At 43.5% G+C, this 24,765-nt stretch overlaps 1 protein-coding gene across 2 annotated transcripts in view; it reads left to right on the top strand.

Annotated features, from left to right (window-relative positions):
* FOXK1 (forkhead box K1) overlaps positions 1–20,825 on the top strand; it is a 48,115-nt gene extending 27,290 nt beyond the window's left edge. The window contains exons 3-9 of one of the 2 annotated variants that reach the window (XM_034065414.1): positions 9,806–9,962; positions 11,187–11,333; positions 13,086–13,279; positions 14,419–14,585; positions 15,273–15,554; positions 17,418–17,642; positions 19,803–20,825. In XM_034065414.1, coding sequence (XP_033921305.1) covers positions 9,806–9,962; positions 11,187–11,333; positions 13,086–13,279; positions 14,419–14,585; positions 15,273–15,554; positions 17,418–17,642; positions 19,803–20,026 — 1,396 coding nt within the window. In that variant the 3' untranslated portion in view covers positions 20,027–20,825. Of the gene's footprint in view, positions 1–9,805; positions 9,963–11,186; positions 11,334–13,085; positions 13,280–14,418; positions 14,586–15,272; positions 15,555–17,414; positions 17,643–19,802 lie in introns of both variants that reach the window. The other variant, XM_034065413.1, reaches the window with a different exon arrangement.
* Positions 20,826–24,765: the final 3,940 nt, after the last annotated feature.

Below are 24,765 nucleotides of genomic sequence, written 5' to 3'. Positions count from 1 at the left end.
ATAACCTAACCATTGAGTTACTGCCTGGAATATTTTGTTTCTTTCTCAGCAAAGAATTGATGCTATGGAGTTGCAGTTTAATCTCTTTTAACATTAAAGCTGCTGCCTGAGGTGTAATAAATTTTATAAAGTAAAACAGACTCCTGGTATAGGATGATGCATGAGAGCTTTAAAACTTGCAGGCCTCAGAATAGCAAGAGTGTACCTGGTAACAGTAATAGCCTTTGGTTTGTTTTCTTGCCTGGGCATGTATAAAAAGATGTAATACACAAACATCTTCTGACAGCACTAATTCAGTGAATAGTATTCAAATATATGTGGCTGAAAATGACTTCAGTGTCACAATGAAGCCAGTTTGGGTTTGCATAGATCTGCAGGCACTTGCTTGTTTGGGTTTTTCCGCCTGTCTTGCAGAGCTGCACAGATGTGCAGTGCAGATATTCTAGAAAGAGGGGGCTGGAGGTAGCTGTGGTTTTAGTCCTCTGTTCAGGCACTGCTTTTAGTTTATATTTAACCTTCTCTTTTTAGATGAAGCTTGTTGCTGGGAGGGGAGGGGGATGGTTTCTTTGCCAACATATGGTAGTTAGTTTCCATTCAGTCATCTTGCGCAAAGCAGCAGCAGTGTGGTTTCTGTTACTAACACAGGCTGTATCTTTTGACTCTGGCATATGCCTGCAACTGATATTTGACTCCCCGAGAATGTTTCTTTTGCATAAGGAGAAAGTGGAAATAGTAGTGTTGAATTGTGCTCAGCCCCTAACAGAGTGTTTACTAAGAATGATTAATGATTGCATCCGTTTGTCTTGAGCAGAAGCTAATCCAGCCAAGTCTTCAGAAAACCTCAAAAGACATCTGAGGTTTCACTTGCCAAACCCCTTTCATTTCCGAGTTCCTCTTGCAGAGGAGGGCCTGACACATTTGTAAACATCTCTGCTCGTCCCCTTCAACCATTCCCTCTCCCCCAGCAGGGTCTTGCAGCTCTTATGCTCTGTGGGCCAGGCATTGGGAAGTGATTTGGGTGTTTCTGCCCGAGGAGGGGAATGCTCTCCAGGGAGCACGTAGCTATGCATTCTGGCTTTCGGGCAGCTCTCTGCCCTCTTGGTGGCTTTGCAGTGATGGGTGAAGCTGTCACAGTGTCCTCTCCCTTTCCCAGGGGCAGGGCTGGCGGGGGCTCACTATGGGACCCATACTCCCGTGGCTGGCTCTGGGAGGAGGTTTCAGAGCTGGGCTCTCCTCCCTCTCCCCCTTCTAGTATTTACTTTCCTAATTTGGTGCGTTTGCCTCGCTCCTCCCTGATTGGCCCATGGAAAATTATTGCAGTTTGGAAATCCTGGGCAGGGTGAAATTTCCTTTTTGGAAAGCTGCTCATGGCCCCTTTTCCTGCCTCCGCCTCCGTGCGGGGCAGGGGCTGTACCTGCGCTTCCACCGCCAGCTCCAGCCCTGCCCTGCTGACCCGCAGCCCTGCTCTGCTCTGCCTCCCTGTTTACATTGCAGCTCGCTGCCCTGCGGGTTCCCCCCTGCAAGCTTCTGGGGGATTTTTTTCCCCAGCCTATTTATTTTCCCTCTGCAAAGTGCACGCCTCGAGAGGGAATGAGCTTTGGTTAAACAAAACCAAGCCGGCCACCCTCAGCAGCTTTGCAAAGCAACATTCCTGCTTACTCCTAGGGAGAAATGCATCCACTGTTTTCTTAGCTAGGTGTTTCCTCTGCAGGAGGGGCTGTTTGGAGATGTGGTTTGAGTGATGTTGTACAGCTTTAAGGGAAAATGTTGGCTGGTAGCTTGCTGTGAGGCTTACACACAGGCATGGCTTATTTCTTCCTGCTTTGAGTTCAGAATTCCTCTTAAGAAAAGACAGACATGCATGTTCCGAAAAGGAAGAGGCCACTGTGGTTGTAAGAAGTTGGTAGAAGCAGCCTGCCATTTTACACACCATAAGAAAGGGCAGAGTAGCACCAAATCTCAGTAGATTCAAGGCATTGAAAAGCTGAGTGAAAACCACACATACTTTGGTTAAATTCAGCTCTGCCTGTTGGGACATAAATGATTCACAATTTGAGGTGTTAAGGGGACAGTCTTCTGATACACGGCTTTAAGGTTGTGCAGCTTGCATTTGGAGGACCCTGTCTGGGTGACACTAGTGACATGAAGTTCCTCACCTATGCTACAGACGCTTTGCTTTGCTGGGTTTTGCTGTAAGGCCACAATAGCTACTTGACGGTGACTCCATGTATATGTTGCAGTTTAGTCCCCAGAGTAGCTCGTGCTTGGGTTATGAAGAGATCCACAGAGACAACCTGTGATGTAGGAACCTTTTCCTGGTCTCCAAGTCATGCTGAGTTGGAGTTCAGGATTTACAGTGTTTAGTTTGCCTTTTATTATCTTCCAGTTGGTGTTAATGACCCTGTAGTAGTAACTTAACTCAGTTTTCCACAAAACATCTCTCCAGCACTTGCACCTCAGGGTTGGGGTATTTATGAAAATGAAATAATTTCTCTGTGCATGCTTCTGTGTTTGAAATAGCAATTATGTTCTCACTGATCTATATGTATTTTAAAAGCTGCAACAAAGAAATACTAAATGCTACACTATGGAGGTCAGTATGGTTATTCACATTTTACAGCTGTTAACTTCTGGCTTATCTCTGCACCAAAATGATTGTGGGCTTGAACACTCTGTCTTGTGCTCGTTTGGTTTTTCACTGGAAGGGCATGGATAGTTAGCTCACATACAGACTTTATCAGTAAAAGAAATAATGGTGGCATGTAGGAGGAAGAGCCCCTAGAGCCCTGTGAGAAACCACTGCTTGAGAAATGTCTGGTGAGGTTCTGTGTTAATGCTACACTGGTACATGTTTGTGTGTGCCCCCAAATTTGTATTTTATCTGTTAGTACTTGATGTACCTGCCCATGTTCCACCAGTACTAGAAGGGTCGATATCTAGTTTACCATGAAATTAATGGTATGAATAATGAAAGTTCAGCTGGCATCCTTCTGCTCTTTTGTCTTACAAGCTTGATTAGTAAACCAGAAGATGTGAGCTGAATTGCCATGGTTTCATAAGCTATACTCTTTAAACTCTTTACTCTTTATTTCGTTTTTTCCTCACTTTCAGTAGGCAGAATTAGTTCAGTAATGTATTGCATGCTCTGATAGTGGATTACTTGAGCTAATTGCAGTTATCTTGGCTTAGCCACCAACTTGTTCTGTGGCCTTTAACGGGTCATTTAAATTCATTGCCTGATTTTTATGCATCTGTAGTGTAATTACTGTTTTCCAAGAGTGTGTAGTAGATAAATTATATATTGAGCTTTTATTCTATAAAGCATGACGGAAGAGTGTGTGTGAGCCATGTTATGGTAAATGTACAAATGCTGGCTCTGTTTTGATTCAGGCTTGGCGTAGGAAAAGGGAGTGCATTTTAATAGGCTCCAGGACAGCCATACAGCACTGATTCAAATCACTTGCGATTTACTCTGAACTTGCACATTTCTTCTGAATGTATGTAGTGGGAATCTGAATGAACCCTGACTTCAGTGGCTGCATTCACTCACCGGAATAGGATGCATAGATATCGCCTGCTCTGTTTCATTCAGGCTTTCCTTCTTCCTATAGCACTATTAGCCATTTAACTGCAAAAGCCCGTGAAGAGCTCCAAGGCAGGTTTTTTACAGGCTCTTTTGCATTGTCTGGGTTATACATTACTTCCTGCATTCGGGCTGAATACACAGCTCGGGTAACTCCCACAATTGGACAGCCCAGTGATTATTTTTAATCACCCTTGTCTCCAAACCACAAGCCAACTAAGTGTGATGCATATACATCATGTAAGAAAGAGCAATCTATACCGGGCTTTGGAGTTCCTACGCATGTTTGTTTCAGATAATGGACCATGTGCTAGAGGAGATGTGCCAAGCCATGTGCTGGAGGAAGGGTTGCAGATGTCACCAGCTACACAAGCACTTCCCCTGACTAGTATAAAATGCTCATTGAATCCATGGTTGGAGTGAGCTCACTTCCTTTTGAAGAGAGGAACCACTGGAGCACAGACAAGTAACAAGAGATTCAACTTCTGCAGATAGTTAACTTTCCTTGTGGCCTGTTCGACAGCTTTGGGTTTGTTTCAGCTTTAAGCAGGCCAGGGTAGTGCTCAGATTTCTCCTTTCACATCAAAATCCAGCTTGGTTTGGCAGTCTCACCACTTGTGATTGTTTCTGAAACCTGTCTGAAGCATGCAACGTGCAAGGACTTGCCTTTCTTTGAGTTACGATTTTGGGGCTAGGCTGGGGAAGGAAAGAGCAGCAGAGAATTCTCACCCATTATTGCTGATTGGTGTATCGTGGAAATGCTTGTTTTGCAAGCTGAAGTGCTGTACTTTGACCTGATTCTTGCTGATTGCACGTAAAGAGCGTCCCTGTATCTTTTGGTGCCCCTTTTTGCAGGCTTATGAAATGCAACATAGAGGCAGTTTGAGGTTTGTTGTGTTTCTTTAGCCATAGTCTTTCATGTGTATGCCTGGCAACACACTTCCAACTTGCCTTTGAGGAAGAGACTGGTTAAGATTTAAGAAATGGGGATTTTCCCTTTGTACTCCATAGGGGCTTTAAAAACTTGCTTATTCAGACAGAAATCTGTGTATTGGCACTATTGCTGTGCTTGTAACTCCTACAACTGCCGAGTCTCTTGTACCTGCTTGACAAATGTGCATATGGGCATTTTTCAAAGACTGTTCCCATGTACATACCAAATCCTAACGTATGGAGTTGAAAAGATGGATTTTTCCTCTTCAGCAATGCAGATTCCACATGAGGGGACTGATTTTATGTGGGATCCCAGGTTATCTTTCCTTTTCATCATAAAGAGGATAGGTGCTTTATTCATATACCTGGTTTAAACTAAGCTTTTCCAGCTTGGTCCCTACAGATACCTTTTTTATGGAAAAGAATGAAATTAAGTAATAGAGCAACTTTCTTGCAGTCTTCCACTGCCTCTCCTTCTGGGGAAATTGGCACTGGAGTTTGGGAGTGTTTCTGTTCCCAGCATGTTCATAGACTTGTAATATGACCATAAATAAATCATTTAACCACTTGTTGCTTCATTATTTTATATTGGTTTTCCCCCAGTCTGTAAAATGTGGCTTGTATTGAGAGCGTCTGGAGGTCTTTACATGTGAATCTCTATATGTGCTCAGGCAACAGATCCCTCTAGTGCAGTATTCTGCCTCAGACAAGTATCTTTGGGGTAGTATAAGAACACAGAAAAGACAGAATAATGGTAACCTATGTGCAGTTTGCCTCCACCATTTTCTTGGATCAAGGACTGCTTCAGAGCAGGGACTTCCTGACCATCTGTTTAATAAAGCCCCGATGGATTCCTTGTCTTCCTTCTTTCCCCCAGAACTTGTATAATAGCCTTCTCTATTCACACAGCCTTTTAGCATCAGCCCTGTCTTACAGCATGTTACTGCACATGCTGTATGTAACTGCAAGCGTAGAAGCATTTTTTCTTGTTTTGGACATGCTGCTTAGCTCCATTTTGTGTTCACCATCTGTTTTATCAGAAGAGGTCAGGAGCTGAACACCTCTTGGCTTTCATAGGCTCTGCTACCTTGTGCCTCAGTTTCTGTCTTAAAACTGTTTCCTGTATGGAATCTGTTCTGTATCTCTGCTGATCCTAGTGATCCCATCAGTGCCTTCTCTGGATCTGCTGTATCCTTTTTTATTGAAATGAGAAGAGACAAGCAACACAGTGTCCTGGCTGTGGACACACCATGCACACAGTGCTGCATCCCCTTTTTGATTCTTTAGTTAAAGCAAACTTCATCCGGAATGTCCAAAATCAATGCAGTGAGTTGTACGTATTCTCCAGCAGCTACCATTTAAAGATTTAATTGTTGTTGCTAGCAAGTGCTGTGAACTTAAGAGTCTGGATTCTTGTTGGCAGGAGTTGAAAGTGAATCGTGATGCTACAAAGACCTGTTATGTTCTCACTAGCCAGAAGTTAAACCCTGTGTTTAAAAGGCCTTCTGCCCTTTACATGGGTGAATGTATTGCAGACACTGCATTCAGCCCTCATCTATCTGGCCTTCCAGCTGAAGAAGAGTTAAATATTAAATGGAAAACATGCTGCAAAGGACTGATACGATAGAACACGTGGTTGTAGTCAGCTTCTAAAGCTGAGTCTCAGCGTGGTATTTGGGGAACTGTGGCTCACTGGCTGTCTGCAGTTAGTGCTTGAAGCTGAGAGATGCTGAATCCTCAGTGGGTGTCAAAGATCTCTGGAAATTTAGGCATTGACCACGGTGCCACCGGATGAAGACTGTGGGTAACTGCAGCAGGTTTGCTTACATGCTCTGTGTGGTTTTCAGTGGTATAAAACACTTGCTTCCTCTCCAAAATGCTTTTTTCTGTGGTAGATGAGCTTAACCCAAATTAGCTTGGATTGCTTGTAAGCTAAGATTGCCTGTATGGACATTACGCATGGATCACAGTCTAAGTTAGGGTGTCTGAGAGCTGGGGAAATTGCAGACCTAGCTATGCTTTTAGGTTATAATATCAAAATGGATCAAGTTATTGCCAAGTATTAATGCCCTGTTAATGTCCAACAAATCATAATCACTGTCCCCACACATGATTTTTGGTTTATGGCACAAACAGGTGCTTGCAGGGAAAAGTCTTTTTGTTCCATACTATTTTTCCAGGGGGTGTGAGTGCATGCAAGCATCCCCAGCCAGCCCCCAGATCTGGGTGGCGAGGAGAATTCCAGGAGCTCCAGGAAACTGATGTCACTGCATTGTGTTTGCTTGTTTTCTTTTGACTGCACTAATGTTTCATTTTAACTTAACCCTCAGAGGGGTATTTTTAGTGAAACTGTTTCTTCACTCCTCCTGTCCCCTGTTGGAGACGGGGGGGGGGGGGGGGGGGGGGGGGGGGGGGAACAGGACAGATTGTGTGTCCCCTTTGTTTTGTCCAGTATTCAGCTCTTTCTCCCTTCTCTCTGAAGAGCAGCTCTGATGATTGACTGAGAGCTTGAACACTTAACAGCACATGTTTACCCTGTTCGTGTTGCTAGTTCTGTGCCTGTGTCTCTTGATTTGATCATTGATCCAGGCTGAAAGAAAGCAAGTCTACCTAGACAAAAGTGCTTCATTCTGGTAAAAGAATAATACCTCTTTCAAATCTTCAGATGCTGCTGTGGGTGTCCCAAGGGATAGCTGCTTCTTTAGGGCACTATCATGTTCTTCAGTGACTATCTACTGGGAGAGGCTTAAAGTTAACAACACTTGTTGGAGGGGCTTTGTCAGCACTCAGGAGAATCACAGCCCTGCAGGGTAAGGGTTTTTCCCTTTGGTTTTTCTAATTAAAACAAAAAAGGGCAAGAGATCATAGATCATCCTTAAAACTCATTATCAGACTCAGAAGCTAAGATTTGAACACTAAAAGCTGAACTACTTGCTCTGCTGATCTTGAAGAAACAAATCGATTCTTATAGCTGAATTGCATGGGGTAATATTTGAAGCCATGCTAGTTCATTAAAAACCTAAAGAAACACAGGTCTTTGCAGAGCATGGATTTACTGAAGAACTTCTCTTCCATATCTTTGACCTGAGTTTTAGCTGCTGTCTGTGGTTTGCTGTTCATGTATTTCTGCAGACAAAGAAGAAAATGGGACAACTCTGTTTCATCCAGTTCCATTCCTGGTCCGTGTGTTACAATAAATGCTCGGGTGCCAAGCACGAAGATAAAAAGAATGGCTGTGTTGTTGCTTTGTCATTGTTTCGTGTATGAAAATGGCTTTCATTTGTAATTATGTACACGTCAGAAGAAGTGTGTATGTGGAGAAGCTATTGAAAAGTGACAGCAGAATAATTAAATTCACACTAGCTCCCATGTGAATGCTAAGACATCAAGAGTGTCTTCTGTGGTTTAGCATTAGCCACTTCGAGAGCAGGCTCAGACCATGGAATAGCAAACATTGATCCATTTTTCTGCACAAGCATGTTTCTGGTTTTTGAAAGACGTTCTGAAATGCCTTTATCTCTGGCAAAGGGAGATTTATACATATGGGCTCATGAACATCATGTATCCCGCACCTCCTGCTGCACTTCTGCATCACTCGTTCATGCCAAAGACTATTGCTGAAAGGGTTACCAGGTGCTGTGCCACACTTTGCATATCTCTAATATAAGGGAAACGGGTTTCCTGTTGCAAGGGTTTGTTGTGGCTGGGTATTTCTGCTGCCTTTTCTTCCTCCTCTGGCCCCCATCCTATAAATCTCTTTTAAAAGAAACCAGTCTGGGTTTTGCTGAGCTCAGCACTGCAGCCATTTGCAGAGACACCACAAGGAGAAGCAGTATTTCTCAGTTTACAGGCTGGACTGTGGTAGGAACTGGTCATTGCTTACACTGCCAGATTGCTTATGTGCTGAAGGTATTGCCCGTTGAACAAATAAGGGCTGTCTCACAGTTTCCTGTCTGTCTGCATGTGTATGTGTGTGGGGGGAAGCTATTTAGACAGTCCTCTTTTGGAGGAAAGGATCATGTTCTGCTTTTTCATACAGCATTCAGTAGTCCTCTAATGAGTGTCAGTTACTGCATTGATCTGTGTCAGGGTTAGCACTGCTATTGAGTGTTTGACTGATAAGAGGATTGTTTATGCCACTTGTACTGAATCCTGGTTCCCAGCTGTGGGCTTCAGTTTGCATCTTTTCCTGCCATTTGAACTGCTTGTTTTGCTATGGAAATCTTATGGGTATTGTTTTCATTTCTTGTTCCCTGTTTCTCTGCCCTTATGTGGAAGATGTATGTAATCCTGGGATTTGGCTGTGTGTCATTCAGCTCTAGTGTTTTACCCCTCATTGCTGGACAGCATAGGACAGAGAAAGGGAACATCAGATTCCCAGACTCATTCCTCTCCTCCCATCCTTTCAACTCTGCAAATTAAGGATGTGTGATCCCTAGACAAGCCCTTCTGATTAGTTTCCATCTTGAAGCTCACTTCTGTGTGCCTGAGTGGTGCTGCAAATTATAGCCACCTTTCATTTGTTTGTAGCTTTTTATGAGCTCTAGCAGGGCTGTGCTGCTCGGTCGTTGTTCCTGTAATGCCATCTTGTGGTGGCCTTGCCACTTTGAGTGTCTTCTCTGTGCTAGCCAGAGCTGGATGAGTTGAGCTACCCTCTTGTGTTGTATGCTATTGGGAGCGTTTGCATCTCCCTTTTTCCAGCTTCATTGTGTGCTGGTGAGCTAAGGAAATACCTGTATCTAGCTGTGTGGTACTGATCGGAGTGTGATCTTTTGAAGCTCAGGTGCTGGTTTGGACAGGGGCCTTCGTGACAGATGCCTGCACTGAATGCTTCAACCCCAATAGTATAAAACAGCACAGCCTGTATCTGTTAGGAGGATTGACTAACTATTACCAGTGGTATGAGTGGTGTGTTGTTCATTCACTGTTTACAGTACCAAGCCCCATACTGATCCCTGATAGAGTGTATGTTGTTGGAAGTTCCGCATAGTTTGAAGTGCTTCTCTAAACACAGAGGAATTGTTTAATACTTTGAGACTCTGCTGTCTTGTGATTGCAGAAAGTGTGTGGTGGGAGGGGTGTCCAGACTTTGTAGCAATTCCAGTTTTATCTCTGGCTTTATTTTCTCAATCTGTCTGGGCTTTGGATAAGCCCCAGGGATAAAAAGAAGTCCAGTACATATCTGCTTCTCAGTGACCTGGGAGCTTTACTGTACCTCAGAGTAAGAACTGTGTGTCTTGTTAATAAATGAAATAACAAATAACTCTATTTTCTTCTTGTTTTCTCCAGTGTTCCCAATTCCTGCCCGGCCAGTCCACGTGGTGCTGGATCCTCAGGATATCGCTTTGTTCACAACATTACCTCGGATCTGCAGCTGGCAGCAGAGTATGCTGCAAAAGCAGCATCAGAACAGCAGGCAGATGCATCTGGCGGGGACAGCCCAAAGGTTCAAAGCAACATAACTTACCCAGCAGTGCTCACGGGGAGGCTTATTAACATCTGGACTTTGTTGCTAGTGGTGGATATAGTTAAAGGGGGCCTAAGGGTGCTATGTGCAGTATCCTCCAGGTTTTTGAGATCATGCCTTCACACCAGTGTCTTAATAGTGGTAGAGGATGAATCTGCTTCCTTAGCTGCCCAAACTCTATGCAAGTCATTGACTAAAATGGTTAAGGAAGAAGAATTTCTTTTTGCTTGTTTGATAAATCAAGAACCCATAAAGAGGTGCAGTAAAATCCAGAGGCTTGGTTTTGCCTTTTAATTAATGGTATTTTGCAAAACATGGTTGGAGAAAGGGGAAGCAGAGGAAGAAACCAGATCCTTGCCATGAGAAATCTGTAGTCTGACTTTAAAACAAACATGCAGGCCTGTCAAGCAAGCATTAAATGAGGAGAGTAGCAAATGGAATTTAGATTAAAACATAACTTAGTTATAATGATAAAATTTTATTCTGGTAAGCTGATCTTCAGATCAAAGTTAAAGGTTTAGATCCAAAACCACCTGATTTGGGACTGGGTGGAGGAGCACAATACTGGATGGCTTTTTCTGTAGCTTGAATTCTCCCTTGAGACAAGAAGCGCTTTTCTTGATGGAGTAATATGAAGAGCTGGGAATATGAGATCTGGCAAACAAATTACAGTTCTTAGAATGAAACAAATCCTGTTGGAGAGGGGAAGGGACGGGATCAAGTTTCATATTGAGCTTGTTGCTGGGAGGAGAACTGATAGCAGGCTTGCATGAAACCTTCCTAGCAGAGTGTAGTTGTAGCTGGGCAGAACTGAAGGCTTTATTTTCATAAACACTGAAAGCTGTAAACGTACCCTGCATGCTCTAACTCTGCTTTCAATTGCATGTCCTGATCCTCTTCCTTGTGCTGCTCTAAGCTGGTGGTAGATTTGATGAGGAGTGGAATCAGATTTAAGATGGGTTTTTTGTGTGCTTGTGGGGAGAGGGAAGGAGATACTTTAATCTGGCTCAGTGCTAAATTGGGATTTGGCAGTATTGAACAGGAGTGAAAGGGAAGAGGGTGATGCTGCTCTTAGTTGCCCCTGATGTGGTCTTAGCATCTGTGAAAATTACAGCCCAATGTGCTTCTTTAGTTCATGTTGCTGGTGCATTCTAGTGTAGGAATTCTTTGCTAGTGACTAAACTTGTTTGGTTTTCTCCTTAGGATGAGTCCAAGCCACCCTATTCTTATGCTCAGCTAATTGTGCAAGCTATATCTTCAGCCCAGGACAGGCAATTAACACTAAGTGGGATCTATGCCCACATTACCAAGCATTATCCATATTACAGAACTGCTGACAAAGGCTGGCAGGTGAGTTCTTGACACTGACAAGCTTTTAAACTACTTTGACAGGGCTTATCTGCTTTGAAATGCATGTATTAAAGTTTTGGGGCACTGGGAATAGAGCTGCTTTGACTGTTCCCAGAGTGAATTTGTTTAACGTAAGCTAACTAGTTTGTTTGAGGGTGATTAGTATTTTTAAATACTTTCTATGGCAATGTAATGTGTTACTATTGGGCTCTTGGGTTCTCAAAACCCTTTTAATGCTCTACTCATGCATCTTTCATTTTTGTATGTTTATTCTCCCACATCCTTGCTATCAGTCACTCCTTTGCCCATATACTTGCCTTAATCTTCTTCAGTTCTTTACCTGGTCTTTGTTTGGCATGATCTGTCCAGGCAGAAGATGGCCAACCCAAAACCGAGGTCCCAGTTTTTAACCACAATACCTTAAATGATCCCAGATGTTTTGTTTTCCCACCCTATCAACTGCATTGCCTAAGTCACAGTTGGCAAGTTTTGAACCTCAGAATGAGAACTGGGGGAACTGTGTGTTTCTTGTGGTATTCAAGGAAATCTGACCAGCTTCATAGGAGAGTTTGGACGTAGTTAACACATGCTAAATCAAGCTTAAGTGTTCATTTGAGGGCTGCTTTCAAAGTTTTAAAAACCTCAGCTCCACCTGCTTTCAGACTTTTTCTTGGCATCACACCTCTGAAATAGGTGTTGTGATTTGAATATAACACACGAATGCAGCTGGAAAGCCTCCTGCAGCTGGTGATTTCATTGCATTCAACTGGCAGGAGCAGTACTGCTTGGTGCACTTTGAGTACAGTTGGAATAAATACATTTTTGCCTCCCTGGCTTTTCCCTGCAGTTCTAATTAAGTGTGGAATTCACTTCCTGCCTTAACCTGCTCAGCAGAGTTGTGCTTTGCGAACCAGTTACTGCATCCTGCTTCAAAGAGAGCTGTGTTTCAGTGGAGGATGAGTTGCCTTTTCCTCCCCCCTACCAATAGTGTTGTAAGGCTTCATTTGTGAAGAGGTTGTCTAAAGCTGCTACAGAAGCTCTTGTTTTGTGTTGAAAGTGGAACAGAAATGAGCTTGTGCACACCTGGGCTCATTGAGCCTTTCCCCTAGCCCAGAAGACAGTGCTAGACCCAGTAAGAGGTGGGCTTTTGCAATTAAAAGCATAAATAGTCTTGTAAGCATCTGGAGAGCTGCCCAGTGCCGGACTGGTGCCACACAGATGATGGATTCTTCTCAGACAGCTGTCTGAGGGCATGTTGGCTGGCTTGCATGATGATTACCATGAGATGCAGTGTCCTTTAGGGCATGTTTGGGCACCCTGGTAATCGTTTGGCAGGTAAGCAGCACAGGCTCAGGCAATATTTTTCTGCTTACCTAATATAAAGCATGTCTTTTGAGAGAGTTCTGATGTGGTTTGCAGTGATTTCCCCCTGCATCAGCAAAAGCTTTGCTTTCATTGCTTTCCACAGAAAAGTCACTGCATTGCCTGGCTCCAGGTGTATTTAAGTGATAGTTAAGTACCAAGCAAACCCATCAGCATGGTTAGGAGAAACTCTGACATGTTTCCCCAGGTTTTCTCTTGCAGCACTTCTGTGACTTTGGAGCTGTGTGAGTCGAGTGACATGTATCTGCCTTCACCACTGATTCTGGCAGTGTGGATTTTACTTTTCCAAGCTGTGTGGTGAAACCCATTCATCTTTGTTATATACATCTTCTTGTCAAAATAATCATCTCATTCCTCTGTTTCCTGCAGAATTCCATTCGGCACAACCTCTCCTTGAACCGTTACTTTATTAAAGTCCCACGCTCCCAGGAGGAGCCTGGAAAAGGCTCCTTTTGGCGAATTGACCCTGCCTCTGAAGCCAAACTAGTAGAGCAAGCATTTAGAAAACGAAGGCAAAGAGGAGTGTCCTGCTTCCGAACACCTTTTGGGCCTCTCTCCTCCAGGTAACTTCAGTTTCCTCTCATCGCTGTGCCAAACTCATTACAAAGAAAGCAAACAAAAACCAACCTAGAGTGAGCAAACTTTACTGCTGTGTATAGTTGGAGAGCTAATACAGTTAGATTGTCCTGAGGCATAATCTGAAAATTGCTCTGACTTCTTAAATGCTTACCAAAAAGGAAGATAAAATAAAATCCAGAACCAAACTACAAAAGTGCATCAAATAACATATCTGGTTTGGCATCATTTCAAAGAAATTCAAAGCATTTATCACTGGAGTGTTTTCAGATGCCAGTGTCTCACTTCAGGAAAGCTGTGTTTAGATGTGGATTAGATCATAGGAGGAATAACTTTTCTGGTATTTGAAACACTCTCCTATAGGGAAAGGCCATGTCAATTGTGGTTGTCAGCAGTGAAGCAATGGGGGGTTCTGTGTAGCCACTGCAGTGTAACTGCAAAAGAGGAGCTGTGTGCAGTGAGAGCTTTCTCTGAGCCCTATAGCTGTGAGGATAAGGCTTGCAATTCAACACTAGCTGGAGCAGTTTTGTGTAACATTCCTCCCACACCTCTTCTTTTTTTTGTCTGGTAAAATGAGGGGGAGGAAGCAGGAGGAGAGGTTTTCAGCTGATCAGCTTCTCTGTCCTTTGTCTTTAAAGAAATGTTCAATTCCTTGTGTGTTTGGTGCCTCTGTGGGACCAGAGGTGGGATGCAGTGGGGAGCAGGGGGAGTAGCTGCTCTGCAGGCATATGTGGGGGCAAGACACTTGCATCCACGTTGCATCTTTCTTCCTCTCCCATCACTCTCAAACACTGACAAAGATGCTTTGAGAACGGCCTGAAACTATAAAACTGATCTGAACGTGAGGCATTTACAGCTTCTCTGTCAGCAGTGGGTCTTAAAATGAAATGTTAAGCATACTCTGGGTCCAGTTTCCTTCAGCAAGGAATAGTATGACAGTATTTAGTGCTAGAGCATTGCTGTGTACCTTTCAACTCTTCTCAACAAGACTATATATTGGGTAGCGTGGGAGAAAAGCTGTCTTTTCTGATGGAGAATCCTGTCCTGGAGGTAACTCTTGGTCTCTGCTGCTGTCTTCTGGTCCAAATGCTTGTACACTTGCCAACACTATGTTTTGGTGTTTCAGGAGTGCTCCTGCCTCCCCTACTCACCCTGGCCTGCTGTCCCCTCACTCTAGTGGCCTACAGACTCCAGAGTGCCTATCACGGGAGGGCTCACCCATTCCACATGACCATGACTTTGGGTCAAAGTTAGCCTCAGTTCCAGAGTATCGGTATTCACAGAGTGCACCTGGTGAGTAGCTCTTGTTTCACAAAGGGTGACTTCAGCTGCACCAAGGGCCATGCTGAGGACACCACTGGAATGCTTCTTATAGTGTGTTAAGGAGGATCTCTTTCCACTTCGTTATTAGATACGGATGATGTATATGCAACTTCAGAGCATTTTTCTTACTGGTCTTTGGATGAGGGGGCAAGAGATGAAGGAATGAGTAGAAACACATGGGCTAACCTTGAACTAGGTGGCTCTAGAGAGCTGACAGCAGACTAGCCATGCCAGTGGTGGCTCACTCACAATAGTTTACCAGCCTTCTGGATAAGATCAGCTTGGCTAAACAGAGCTCTGTGGTGCTGTGGCCAGGGTAATTTGTTAAGCCCTGGTAAGTATTGGTTGTCAGCTGTGCTGTGACTGGCCTGATGTGTAGGGTGTTCTGGTGAAGCTGGGAGGCAAAGCTCATTAAGTAAGGCTTCTTTTTTCTGTGCCTATTGTGGCTTTTGTTCACAGATATGTGCTCACATGGCAGGTGAGGTTTTTGTGAGTTAGGAAAGAGAAGATTGAAGGTGGTATTTTTGAAGCTTTATTTTTCATTTCCTACTTCTGCCAGTGCTGAAGGATTATTGCAGAGATTAGAAGTGCACAGGTGAAATGAATGGAGGCCTTTTTCTCCTCTCCTACTAATGTATGCTTCTCTGTTCTGTTTAGGATCTCCAGTCAGTGCCCAGCCAGTGATTATGGCTGTTCCTCCCCGACCATCTACTCTGGTGGCAAAGCCAGTTGCATACATGCCAGCATCAATAGTGACTTCTCAACAGCCTTCATGTCATGCAATTCATGTCGTGCAGCAAGCTCCCACTGTTACAATGGTCCGAGTTGTGACCTCCTCTGCAAACTCTGCAAATGGATACATCCTCACAAACCAGGGCACAGCAGGAGGAGCTCATGAAGCAGCAGGAGCAGTGCTGGACTTAGCTGGTGACCACCGAGGTAGCTTTTCACCTCCTTTACTACTCTGCTAGGTCTTGAGCAGGCTTGGGGGGGGGTTGTCACTCTCTTTTCACTTGCTAGCTGCTTAGCCCTCAATCAAAGATGTTTCTCTTCAGGTAAAACTCAAAGTAATAGCCTGTCCATTTGATACCTTCAGAAGTGAGCAGGGTGACTGCACTCCCTTATGTCCTGTGGGGAACAAATTTAAGAGACACTGGAGGCTGAAAAAACTTCCAGTGCTTTAAATATTTACATTATCCCCAATATCAATATGCTTGTGTATTGGTCAGCTGGATGTGCTATGGAAGTGTTTTTTGTAGCCAAAAAAAGATGTCTAGGAAAGGCTGAAAGTCTCTGTTTCAGACAGCCTTGTAAATAAATGATTGAGCCTTTCTTTTCTGCAGGCCTGGATTCTTAGAGGAAAGAATGTGCTTCTGGAAGTGCAGGCAGTACCCCATTAAAGCAGTCTTCAACAACCAGTTCCAACAAAGACCTTTTTTTCCTAAGCTGGAAATTCCAGCCTCGGGGGTTTTAGGGAATTAAATGTTCTCCTGCTGTGATGTAGACAACACCTTGTCTGATCACCGTTTCACAAGTGCTTAGTGCAACAAGATGTGTGTTGTACCAGCAGCAAGACTGGTTACTCTGATTGCTTTTATGTGGGTAGTGGGGCAATGACTGTTCTCTAAGGGAAAGAGAAATGACAAAGACTTTCCCCTGCTGCATTAGCAGGACCACTGGCATTTTTAGTTCATCATGCTTGACTTTCACTTGCATTCTCTAGAAATTCCTGTCTGGATCCCATACATGTTCCTGAAGTACTAGCAGTTGCAGCTGCTCGTCACCTGCTCCATTCTTTCATTCACTAATTCTTGGTGTCATTTGCTCTTTTCCTACTTGTCCCTCTCTTATTCCTACTCATGTCCTTTTCTAGTCTCTACCTTCCCTTTGTCTTTTCCTGGTTGTGCCATTTTCCTGCCATATCTCTCTGCTTTCCTTGCCTTTTCTCTCCCTGCTTCCCATCAGTTTGGGAAGCTCAATGCTTATGTGCAATCTAATTCCACTCTTCTCACAAGTCTACTAATATTAAAATGGGAGAAGTCTTTCTCTTCCTGCAGGACTAATGAGTTTGTGCTTCCTGCTTTCTCTGCTTTGAGACCCAAAAGCCTTGAAGAAGAGTGGCTTTCCTTTCCTGCATGCCCAGCAGGAGGCTGTCCTCTATCTGTTACATACCTGCTGAATTGACCCCCTACTGTTGGGAAGTGAGATACGTGGTTGAGTGCTCTGAAACAGTTGTTTCTATCCAAGAACTCATCCCTCCTTTTTCTTACTGTTTTTCACTTCTTTCTGATTTCTTCCTATACTTCAATAGCTGGCAAAAGTTTGCAATTATGGAAAGACCTCCTTGTAAATCAACCTGTGTGTGCACCTGACATTAAGCTGTTGCAGACTTCTAGCTCTAGGCATTGTTTAAGGACTTAATGCCCTCTCCTGCTGTGTGGTATTGAAAGTCAGGCCAATTTGCCTGTAATTACAAAGTAAGCTGAGATTTGCAGCGGTCATCACAGCTATAATGTGCCAGTAAGGGAGAAGGTGCCCTCTTAGGACAAAGGGTCAAGTTTATTTTCTTAATTTTATTTTCTTTGGCCAAGTGGCTTATGCTGTAATAAAAATGTTCTTAATATTTATATGGTATATGTACAATAGAGAATATTTTAGTGTTTTCCCTGACTTTCTGTGGTGCTGAGGTATTTTCACATTTGTAAGCCTGGGGTATATATCACTGCTAAACTGTTCATGAGAGTGAAGCCTGCTCCGAAGGCAGGGTAATAAATGATGGTTGTCTGTTTTACTCTCAAGCAGGCATGGATGAAAAGCCAACGATCGCATTTGCCACAATACCTACAGCCAGCCGTGTTATTCAGACAGTTGCCAGTCAGATGGCACAGGGTGTTCCAGGACAGACAGTCACAATCCTTCAGCAGGCAGCTCCAGTGACCATTGGACAGCATCAGCTCCCCGTGAGGGCAGTCACTCAGAATGGGAAACATGCCGTCCCCACCAACAGCATCACTGGCAGTGCTTATGGTAAGTTCTGTTTCCATTACTTTCTGGTGTTTGATTTCCTTCTGAGCTTAGCAGTTAGGTTGTAAAGCTCTAAGGATTTCTCTTAGTACGCATCGAGTTGTTCCATGTGTCCAAGTTGTCCACTTTCAAAGGTATTCCAATTCTTCAACTCCTGTGGCTGTAAATATCAGTCATGGACATACTTCTGTCCACTTCTGTTCCCGTTCCCCAGTTGCTGTCTAGCACTGCTTCTGAAACGTCCTGTCTTTCCTTTGTCCTTGGCTATACATTTATTACTACTTCTACTCCACATTTTGAGGGTTACTTGTTGAAAGTGTTAGTGATTCTCGTGTAAAGCCTGTTTTCATTTGTTTTCTTCTGACAAACAGCCTTTGCTTCAAGCATGCCAAGTAATAAAATTTCCATGGTGCTCTTTAGATCTTGTGAAACGATTCCATAGAGTATTAAGAAAATAACTTACTTTCCCATCGGATGGTCTTAGAGCCTGAGAGTAACAGGATCTGTTTCAGGGTTTTTTAATATACAGGATGTGTTCTAGTCATTCGTCAAGTCTGATTTTTAAAATCCCATACTAGCTTTGTCTTGGCAGCCTCTTTCTATTACTTGCTCGGTGTCTCAGGTTTAAGGATGATGACTGGGGATGGTATATCCAGGTTTCTTACAGCCTGTTTCAGTGAGATGCTAAGCACCTCTGCTGTCCCAGGCTGGTGCTTGTGGGAGTTTGAAATGAAAGGGCACTGGGGGGATTTTGATGGCTCTCATGAAGGTAGGAATGTTTATACCTACCATGTCTGTTCGCAGTATCACCTGGCTTGCACTTGAATTGCAAGAATCTCATTGGAGCAATGAAGATAGCTCTAAGGTTTTATGTAACTAGGATATAAAGGTATTAAATAATCAGATATGTGGAGTTGCTGCTACCCAGCAGTGGTGTTTGTCTACTGTAAAATCAGTTTTGTATTTAACGTTTTTATGTTGAGACATTCTAATCTCATCAAAATGTTTCTAGCACTATCCTCAAACTGGAAAGTATTCCATTTACATCTGAGGGGGTTTCTGTAGATGGTAGTGAATTTTCTAGTTCACAAAATGGAGCCTGCAGCATGGCTTAGGTTCTCCATGTCACTGCAGTGTAATTGGTGACTGCCCTCATCCTTACCCTACTTTTTTTTCCTTCATCCTCTTGATACTCTACACCCTCCTTCCCCTGCCTTGGGAGAAGTTGCTGTGCATTGAGGACCTTTGTTCTGTTTGCTTTGTTTATTTATCCTAGGGCTCTTTTTTGCTACACTTAGTCAGCACACCCCTAACGTTCTGTCCTTCCATCCTTTGCACATCAGTCTGGAGGGCAGAGGATGTGCTGTCTCCCGAGTCCCCTTTGGCTGCCTCTCCGATTGATGCAGAGGCCAAAAACTGCATGTGTTTTGTTTTTCAAGCAGTGTTGTGTGCCAAAGCCAGTGTGTAAGCACATTCTCTGTCTGGAACTAGAGATTGTAGACATTTTTACGGAGGATTGCTACTAAATGGTCTTTTTTCTCACCGGTTTCATTAATGGGAGGGTGAAATCTTTTGTTAGTACTGGAATACAAGATTAGAGCCAAAGATTCCTACATTTTCCTCCCAGTTCTGATGGGAATGCATTTGGTTGTATGGGATAAATTTTTTCCTGCCCTTTTTACAAGTGAGATGTCAATACATTCAATATTTAGATTCTGATCTAGTTTCCCAAAAGACTGGCTGTTGTTACTGTCCAAGCACAGCTAAAGAGAGACCTCTAAATTGAAGGCACAGTACACAGATGTTGTAGCTTGCAAGTTCTGGTTGTAGGTAGCCAGAGAGCTACCCCTCAAAGAGGAGGTGTGCTGTAATTTTAACAGGGGGCTGATCTCCCCCTTCTAGAGAGGAATGCTTAGCTGGCAATGCCTTGATGACAATGGATAGGAAGAAGGAAGTTCTGGTCATTACCACTTTGGTAAACTGAGATTGTAGGGGAAGAGGGAGAGACAAAGCCTTTCAAAAGGAGCTTGAAAACCACACTTGAATATGTGCCAGCTGTTGCATCTGACTTGTGGTGTGTTGTTTTCTTGCTTTCTGAAATAGCAAACACTTGCGCTACTTCATCACACTAATTCACTTTCTCTCTCTTGTCCTGTTTCCCAGCTCTCACAAATCCATTGCAGCTTCTTGCAGCCCAGGCCAGCTCGTCCACTCCTGTTGTAGTCAGCAGAGTATGCGAGACAGGGACCGAAGAGACAGCAGCAGCAACCTCCTCCAGTGAACCTGAAGTCAAAAGACCCCGGATAGAAGAGTCCAGTGGAGCAGTGCCAGCCCAAACTGGAGTCATCACATCTGCAGTGACACAAGGACAGGCAACCAGTGAATGAAGAAGCAGTGGGAGGAGTTGGAGCGATGCAGGGTGGGCATGGGATGGCAGGAGTCCTAAAGCAGCTTCTTTGAAAAACAAACCACAACTGTAACAGCTCAAACCATAGCGGATAAAGAGCTCTTTCAAGTCAGATTGCTATTCAATGGGAGGACAACAGCTGTTAGAATCACAAGGTGCCAAAAAGAATGGAAAACCCCTCCCAGGAACCCATATCTGGAACTCTGTTCTGTCTTTACCTATGGGATTTTTTCCTCTTGTTTTTGTTTTGTTTTTAAAGATTCAAAAAAGAAAAAAAATACAGACAACTGATTGTATGACTGCTGGGATATTTCTGACTGTCTTTCCCCTTTTGGCTCCAAGGGGATGGGATTTGCAGTTCAGCATCTAAAGGAATGTAATGCAAACGCAGTCTGCTCCCTGGAAAGTGAACTCCTCATTTTCTATGCCTTAATACTGTGCTTCTCAGAGCATTGAACCACAGGACCATTTTAAAAAGGCCACCTAAGGCAATCAAATGCTGAAAGATGGGTGCAGTATCTTGCAACAACATTAAAGAAACATGGTACCAAGCTGAAAGGAAAAAGGCAAATGATTTGGGTTTTGAAAACAGAAAAGATCTGGATATGAACTAATGTTTATTTATGTGGGATTCAGGCGGAAGAGTTAGAGGGCTCAGCCACCTGGATTTCCAGATGCAATTTCTCTCCATTCCCTCTGAGGGAGAATAAGATGACAGAGGAACTGTATTAATGTAGTTCCTGTAAAGATATTAAAAACTAAGGGGTTTGTACCTTCAATTATTTCTTACAATTATTCATCACTTGCTCTGGACAACAGCCAAAGTATCTCAATGACTGAGAATCACACAGGGAAGGGTGTCTCCAAAAGGTTCTGTGTGCATTTGATTGATCACGTCCTGTGCTGGAGCACGAGGTTTTGTATAGAATAGCACTGTAGGTGAACACATTGCCACTGTCTCTGTGAACTTGAGAAAATACTGGTTGGTCTTCTGCACTAAAGCAGTCTGCATTCACCTCCTGGTGGTTCTGTGGCCCTCAGCTGTGTGAACGATGGCCAGGATGGGTGGGAGTCTGTCACTGACCGTCTGCTGTGGCTGATGGCAAAGCTCCTGTTCTATCCTGCAGGGGAAGTTGAGAGCTGGGCTGAGAGGCAAGAGAGTTCATACAGTGTTTAATACAAATTCTGTAAGGATATGGAGACCAAGGCAAAAGAGGCCTTGGATTTGCCATGTGGCAAAAGTCACTGGTGGTCTTGAACATGTTTTCCAAAGGGAATTTGGAAGTTTCCTTTCATTGTCTGACTCCCTCTCCCAGCTCTCCTCCCTTGAGGACCATTTGGGTTGGTCAGCAGGAGGAGGCTTTTACTCAAACTGTGTTCCAGGCTCTTCACGTAATACAAGTATGTGTTAAGAGCAAAGCAGATTTGAGTCACTTCAGCCACGTGGAGCAGTGGGTATATGTGACACCTTGTGACAGGCAAAGAAACCAACCCCTGCATGTAGCCTCCAGCTAACCCCTTCGGTTTGATGCCTGTTTGCAATCCCTTTGGCTAACATGTCTTCTGGCAGCACAGCAGAGATCTTTTAATTGAGAAAATATGATGGCTTTGGTAATGGCAAGAGAGACTTAAGAGGGATGGGACATGCCTTTGGTGGGTTATTCCCCTGTGTGTACTGATTTATTGTCACTTTGCTGCCTTGTACACTCTGACAATGCTATCACAAAGCAGAGGCAAGCCCACTGCATAAACATGTTGCAAAAAGAACTCCCAAATGTGCAGTAAATGATACTGTCAGTATGTCCATGGGGATTAGAGGGTAAGACACAAGGTTCAGTGTCTGCTGGAATCTGGGGAGGGAGAGGAAATCCACAAGGTAACAGCTGGCATCACTTGTTCCCCTTGTTCGCCTTCTAGTTTTCCTTTCTCTTTGCCAAATCCTATTGAATAGCCAAGTCCCACTGCTTGAATAAAATCCAGCCATGTTTTATTTTCAAGCCAATTGTTTTGGGAGAAGTGTTTCTGCAAGAAGGAAAGAATTTCTTGGTCTCCTGATTTGTGGTTACTTTCTGCAGTTAGAGGCACACAGAACATTCAGGACAGTTCAGTTATTTAGTGCTAGGCTTTCATAACTTAGGTGTGCACCTTTAGTGACAAGGCATTAGATTGGGTTTTAGTGCTTTGAAATGATTCTGTGAGGGAGGATGGTTACAGACCACAAAGTAATTGAAGCAGGCTGGCCTTTAGCTGTCACTTTCCCTGCTAGGAAGTGCTAGGTGCAGCATAGTGGAAAAGCACAGGAATTAGCTCTGTTTTCTCTAGCCTTTTCAAAGCCAGAATTCAATAAATGGACTTCAAGGAAGAATTCATAAGTGAGAGTGCTGCATGGTTTACCTCTGATTAATCATTACTATCAGGTGAGTGCTGGTTTAGAGCCAGGCACGCCTCTGAAACAGCCCTGAGGCTAGAGAGCTTTAGGTTTCCAGTACATTGGGTGAGTCAGTGTGAGTTGAGCAATCAACAGAATAGGGTTCGGGATGTGGATTTTTCTTTACTGCTGCTTCTTCTCTACTGGTGCTTTTTCTCTTACAAAGTCTAAATAATTAGGCTCTAAGTTTCTGTGAACTACTCCAGCACCATAGAAATACATCAGCTGCTGCTTCATGGATACCTCTTGAAAGCCGACCTTCAGGTTGCGGGTATAGATCTGCCTCCTAAGTATTTAGAACAGAATAAGTTTTCTCATTCTTCCTTTAGTGGTTCACAGTGCCTGCTGGTTGCAATGTGAGCTGAGGATAAGCAGGTATCTTTGATCTGCTCACCCATTCTGCTTGAGGTGTCTGGAACTTGTCAGTTCATCCTATCAGAGGGTTCTTGCTTCATCAGTCTGCTGCATCCCTCCGCTAGTGTAGGAAGCAGCCATGCTACTTGCAAATCATTTCTCTCTTTTATATGATTGTCTATATCATTGCCTGCTACTATGTGAAATAACAGTTCAGTCCTGTTGGAAGCTGTGGAGAAATGTGGTCTTCATCTGGACACATGAGACAGAGACATCTTGTTCCAGGCCTCCAGGTTCTTTCAACACACTGCTCAGTCTGGAGGCCAGCACTGCTCCAGTGCTGATTCCCCAGCTTTCAGTTTTTTAGCACTGCAGTGTAATGAACATTAATCTGATGGTAGAATTAAGTCTTCAGCTAGACAGAAAAATTTTACCTTAATGGTTATATGCAGTACTCAGGTTATTTTGACTTGATAGTCTACTTTGTTTTTATTGTCTGACGCAGCATCTCATGGCCTCAAGTAATTACATTAACTGAGGGGAGGCCTAAGGGGGAGAGGATAAGGAAGCTTCACTGCATCTTCTGCTGTCTGCATAACAAAGGTCAAAGTGTGTTGAATATTTAACCTACTATAACTTGGACTTGGGAAGACTTTAAAACAGAGCTCTTCATACGTGAATTCACTTTTCACCTTAGCCGTTGATATATTTTTCTTTTATCTTAGGCAATGACAAAGACTACTTATAGTTTGATTGCGTTCTGTTTATAGCAACATTTGTTGCCTCAGTTTGCAAAAGCTGAATGTGGTTGTTCTTGGGTTTACTCCACTGGAATTCCTTAGGTATTGTTTTGTCCTGACCTCGGCTCTTGTGATACAGGAAGCTTTTTACAGCGAGATCAATTTAATGTGATTTAATGGTAACACAACATAGTGCTGAGCACAAAACTGAAGCTCATGGATTAGCTCATCTGTTCTTTCCAAACTTTTTCTTCCACCATTCCTCTGTTCCCCATACCACTAATGCTGTTTCCTCTAGCATATCCAGTCACTTTTATCCAGTGAAGGGAGAAGCACCTTGCATTAAGCTCTACCCAAGGACTCAAGGATTAAAATACCTGTGGGATACCTGGAGCTCCAGAGTGTGTTGAGAAAGGTCCATTTGTTCACCTGTATTTAATTTTCATGCTATGTTTTAGACATGTTACTGTTGGGCACAGCTTGTTCAGGAGTGTGTTTCGATGTTAAAACTATGAAATAGAAGTAGTTAAATAACAGCTTGAGCCTTTACAGGGCTCCTGAAATCAATGTCATGGTCTGGCTTCAGGTTTTAGGGAGAGCAGGCTTGGTTTTGCATGTTTCAGACATCTGTCTTGTGTTCTAACTTAGAACTGTCATTCCAAGTTAAATTCCACATTCTTCTCTCCCTTTCCAGTAGCAAAATGCCATCAGTAAAATAAAACTTGAAGCACAAGAAGGCTGGGGACTGATATCTAAGCAAGTGAGGGTGTCTGACCTGAGCTTTCATATGGTGTGCTATGGAACACTTTTAACTGACTGCTTAATGTTAAATTGCTGTTAGAGCTTTTCATGTGGTTTGTGAGGGGGTTTCCCAGTGATAGATTTGATATCACTCTTGATGTGGGCTAGCATGTAGATGAATGCCAAAATGTGGGGTGAAAGGAGAAACATCTTCCTCCTGTACGTAGGTTTGGGCATCTTGGATGACAGGATGTAATCTGGCAGTAGGTCTCTATCTTTGCACCAAGGATCAAGAACTGTTTCTTCAAGTTTATTACATCTAAGGATTAAATTCCAGCTGGTTTGTTGTTCCATCTTCGTTCCTGAGGTTTAAACTATGACATACAAATGGTAGTTTAACACTGGGATAAACAGATCACGTAGAACTGTAGCATTAGGGAAGATCAAATCTCTGTT

Source organism: Melopsittacus undulatus, chromosome 8, assembly GCF_012275295.1.
Source record: "Melopsittacus undulatus isolate bMelUnd1 chromosome 8, bMelUnd1.mat.Z, whole genome shotgun sequence".
In the NCBI taxonomy this organism is placed as follows: Eukaryota; Metazoa; Chordata; class Aves; order Psittaciformes; family Psittaculidae; genus Melopsittacus; species Melopsittacus undulatus.
This window is presented reverse-complemented; position numbering and strand designations above follow the sequence as displayed.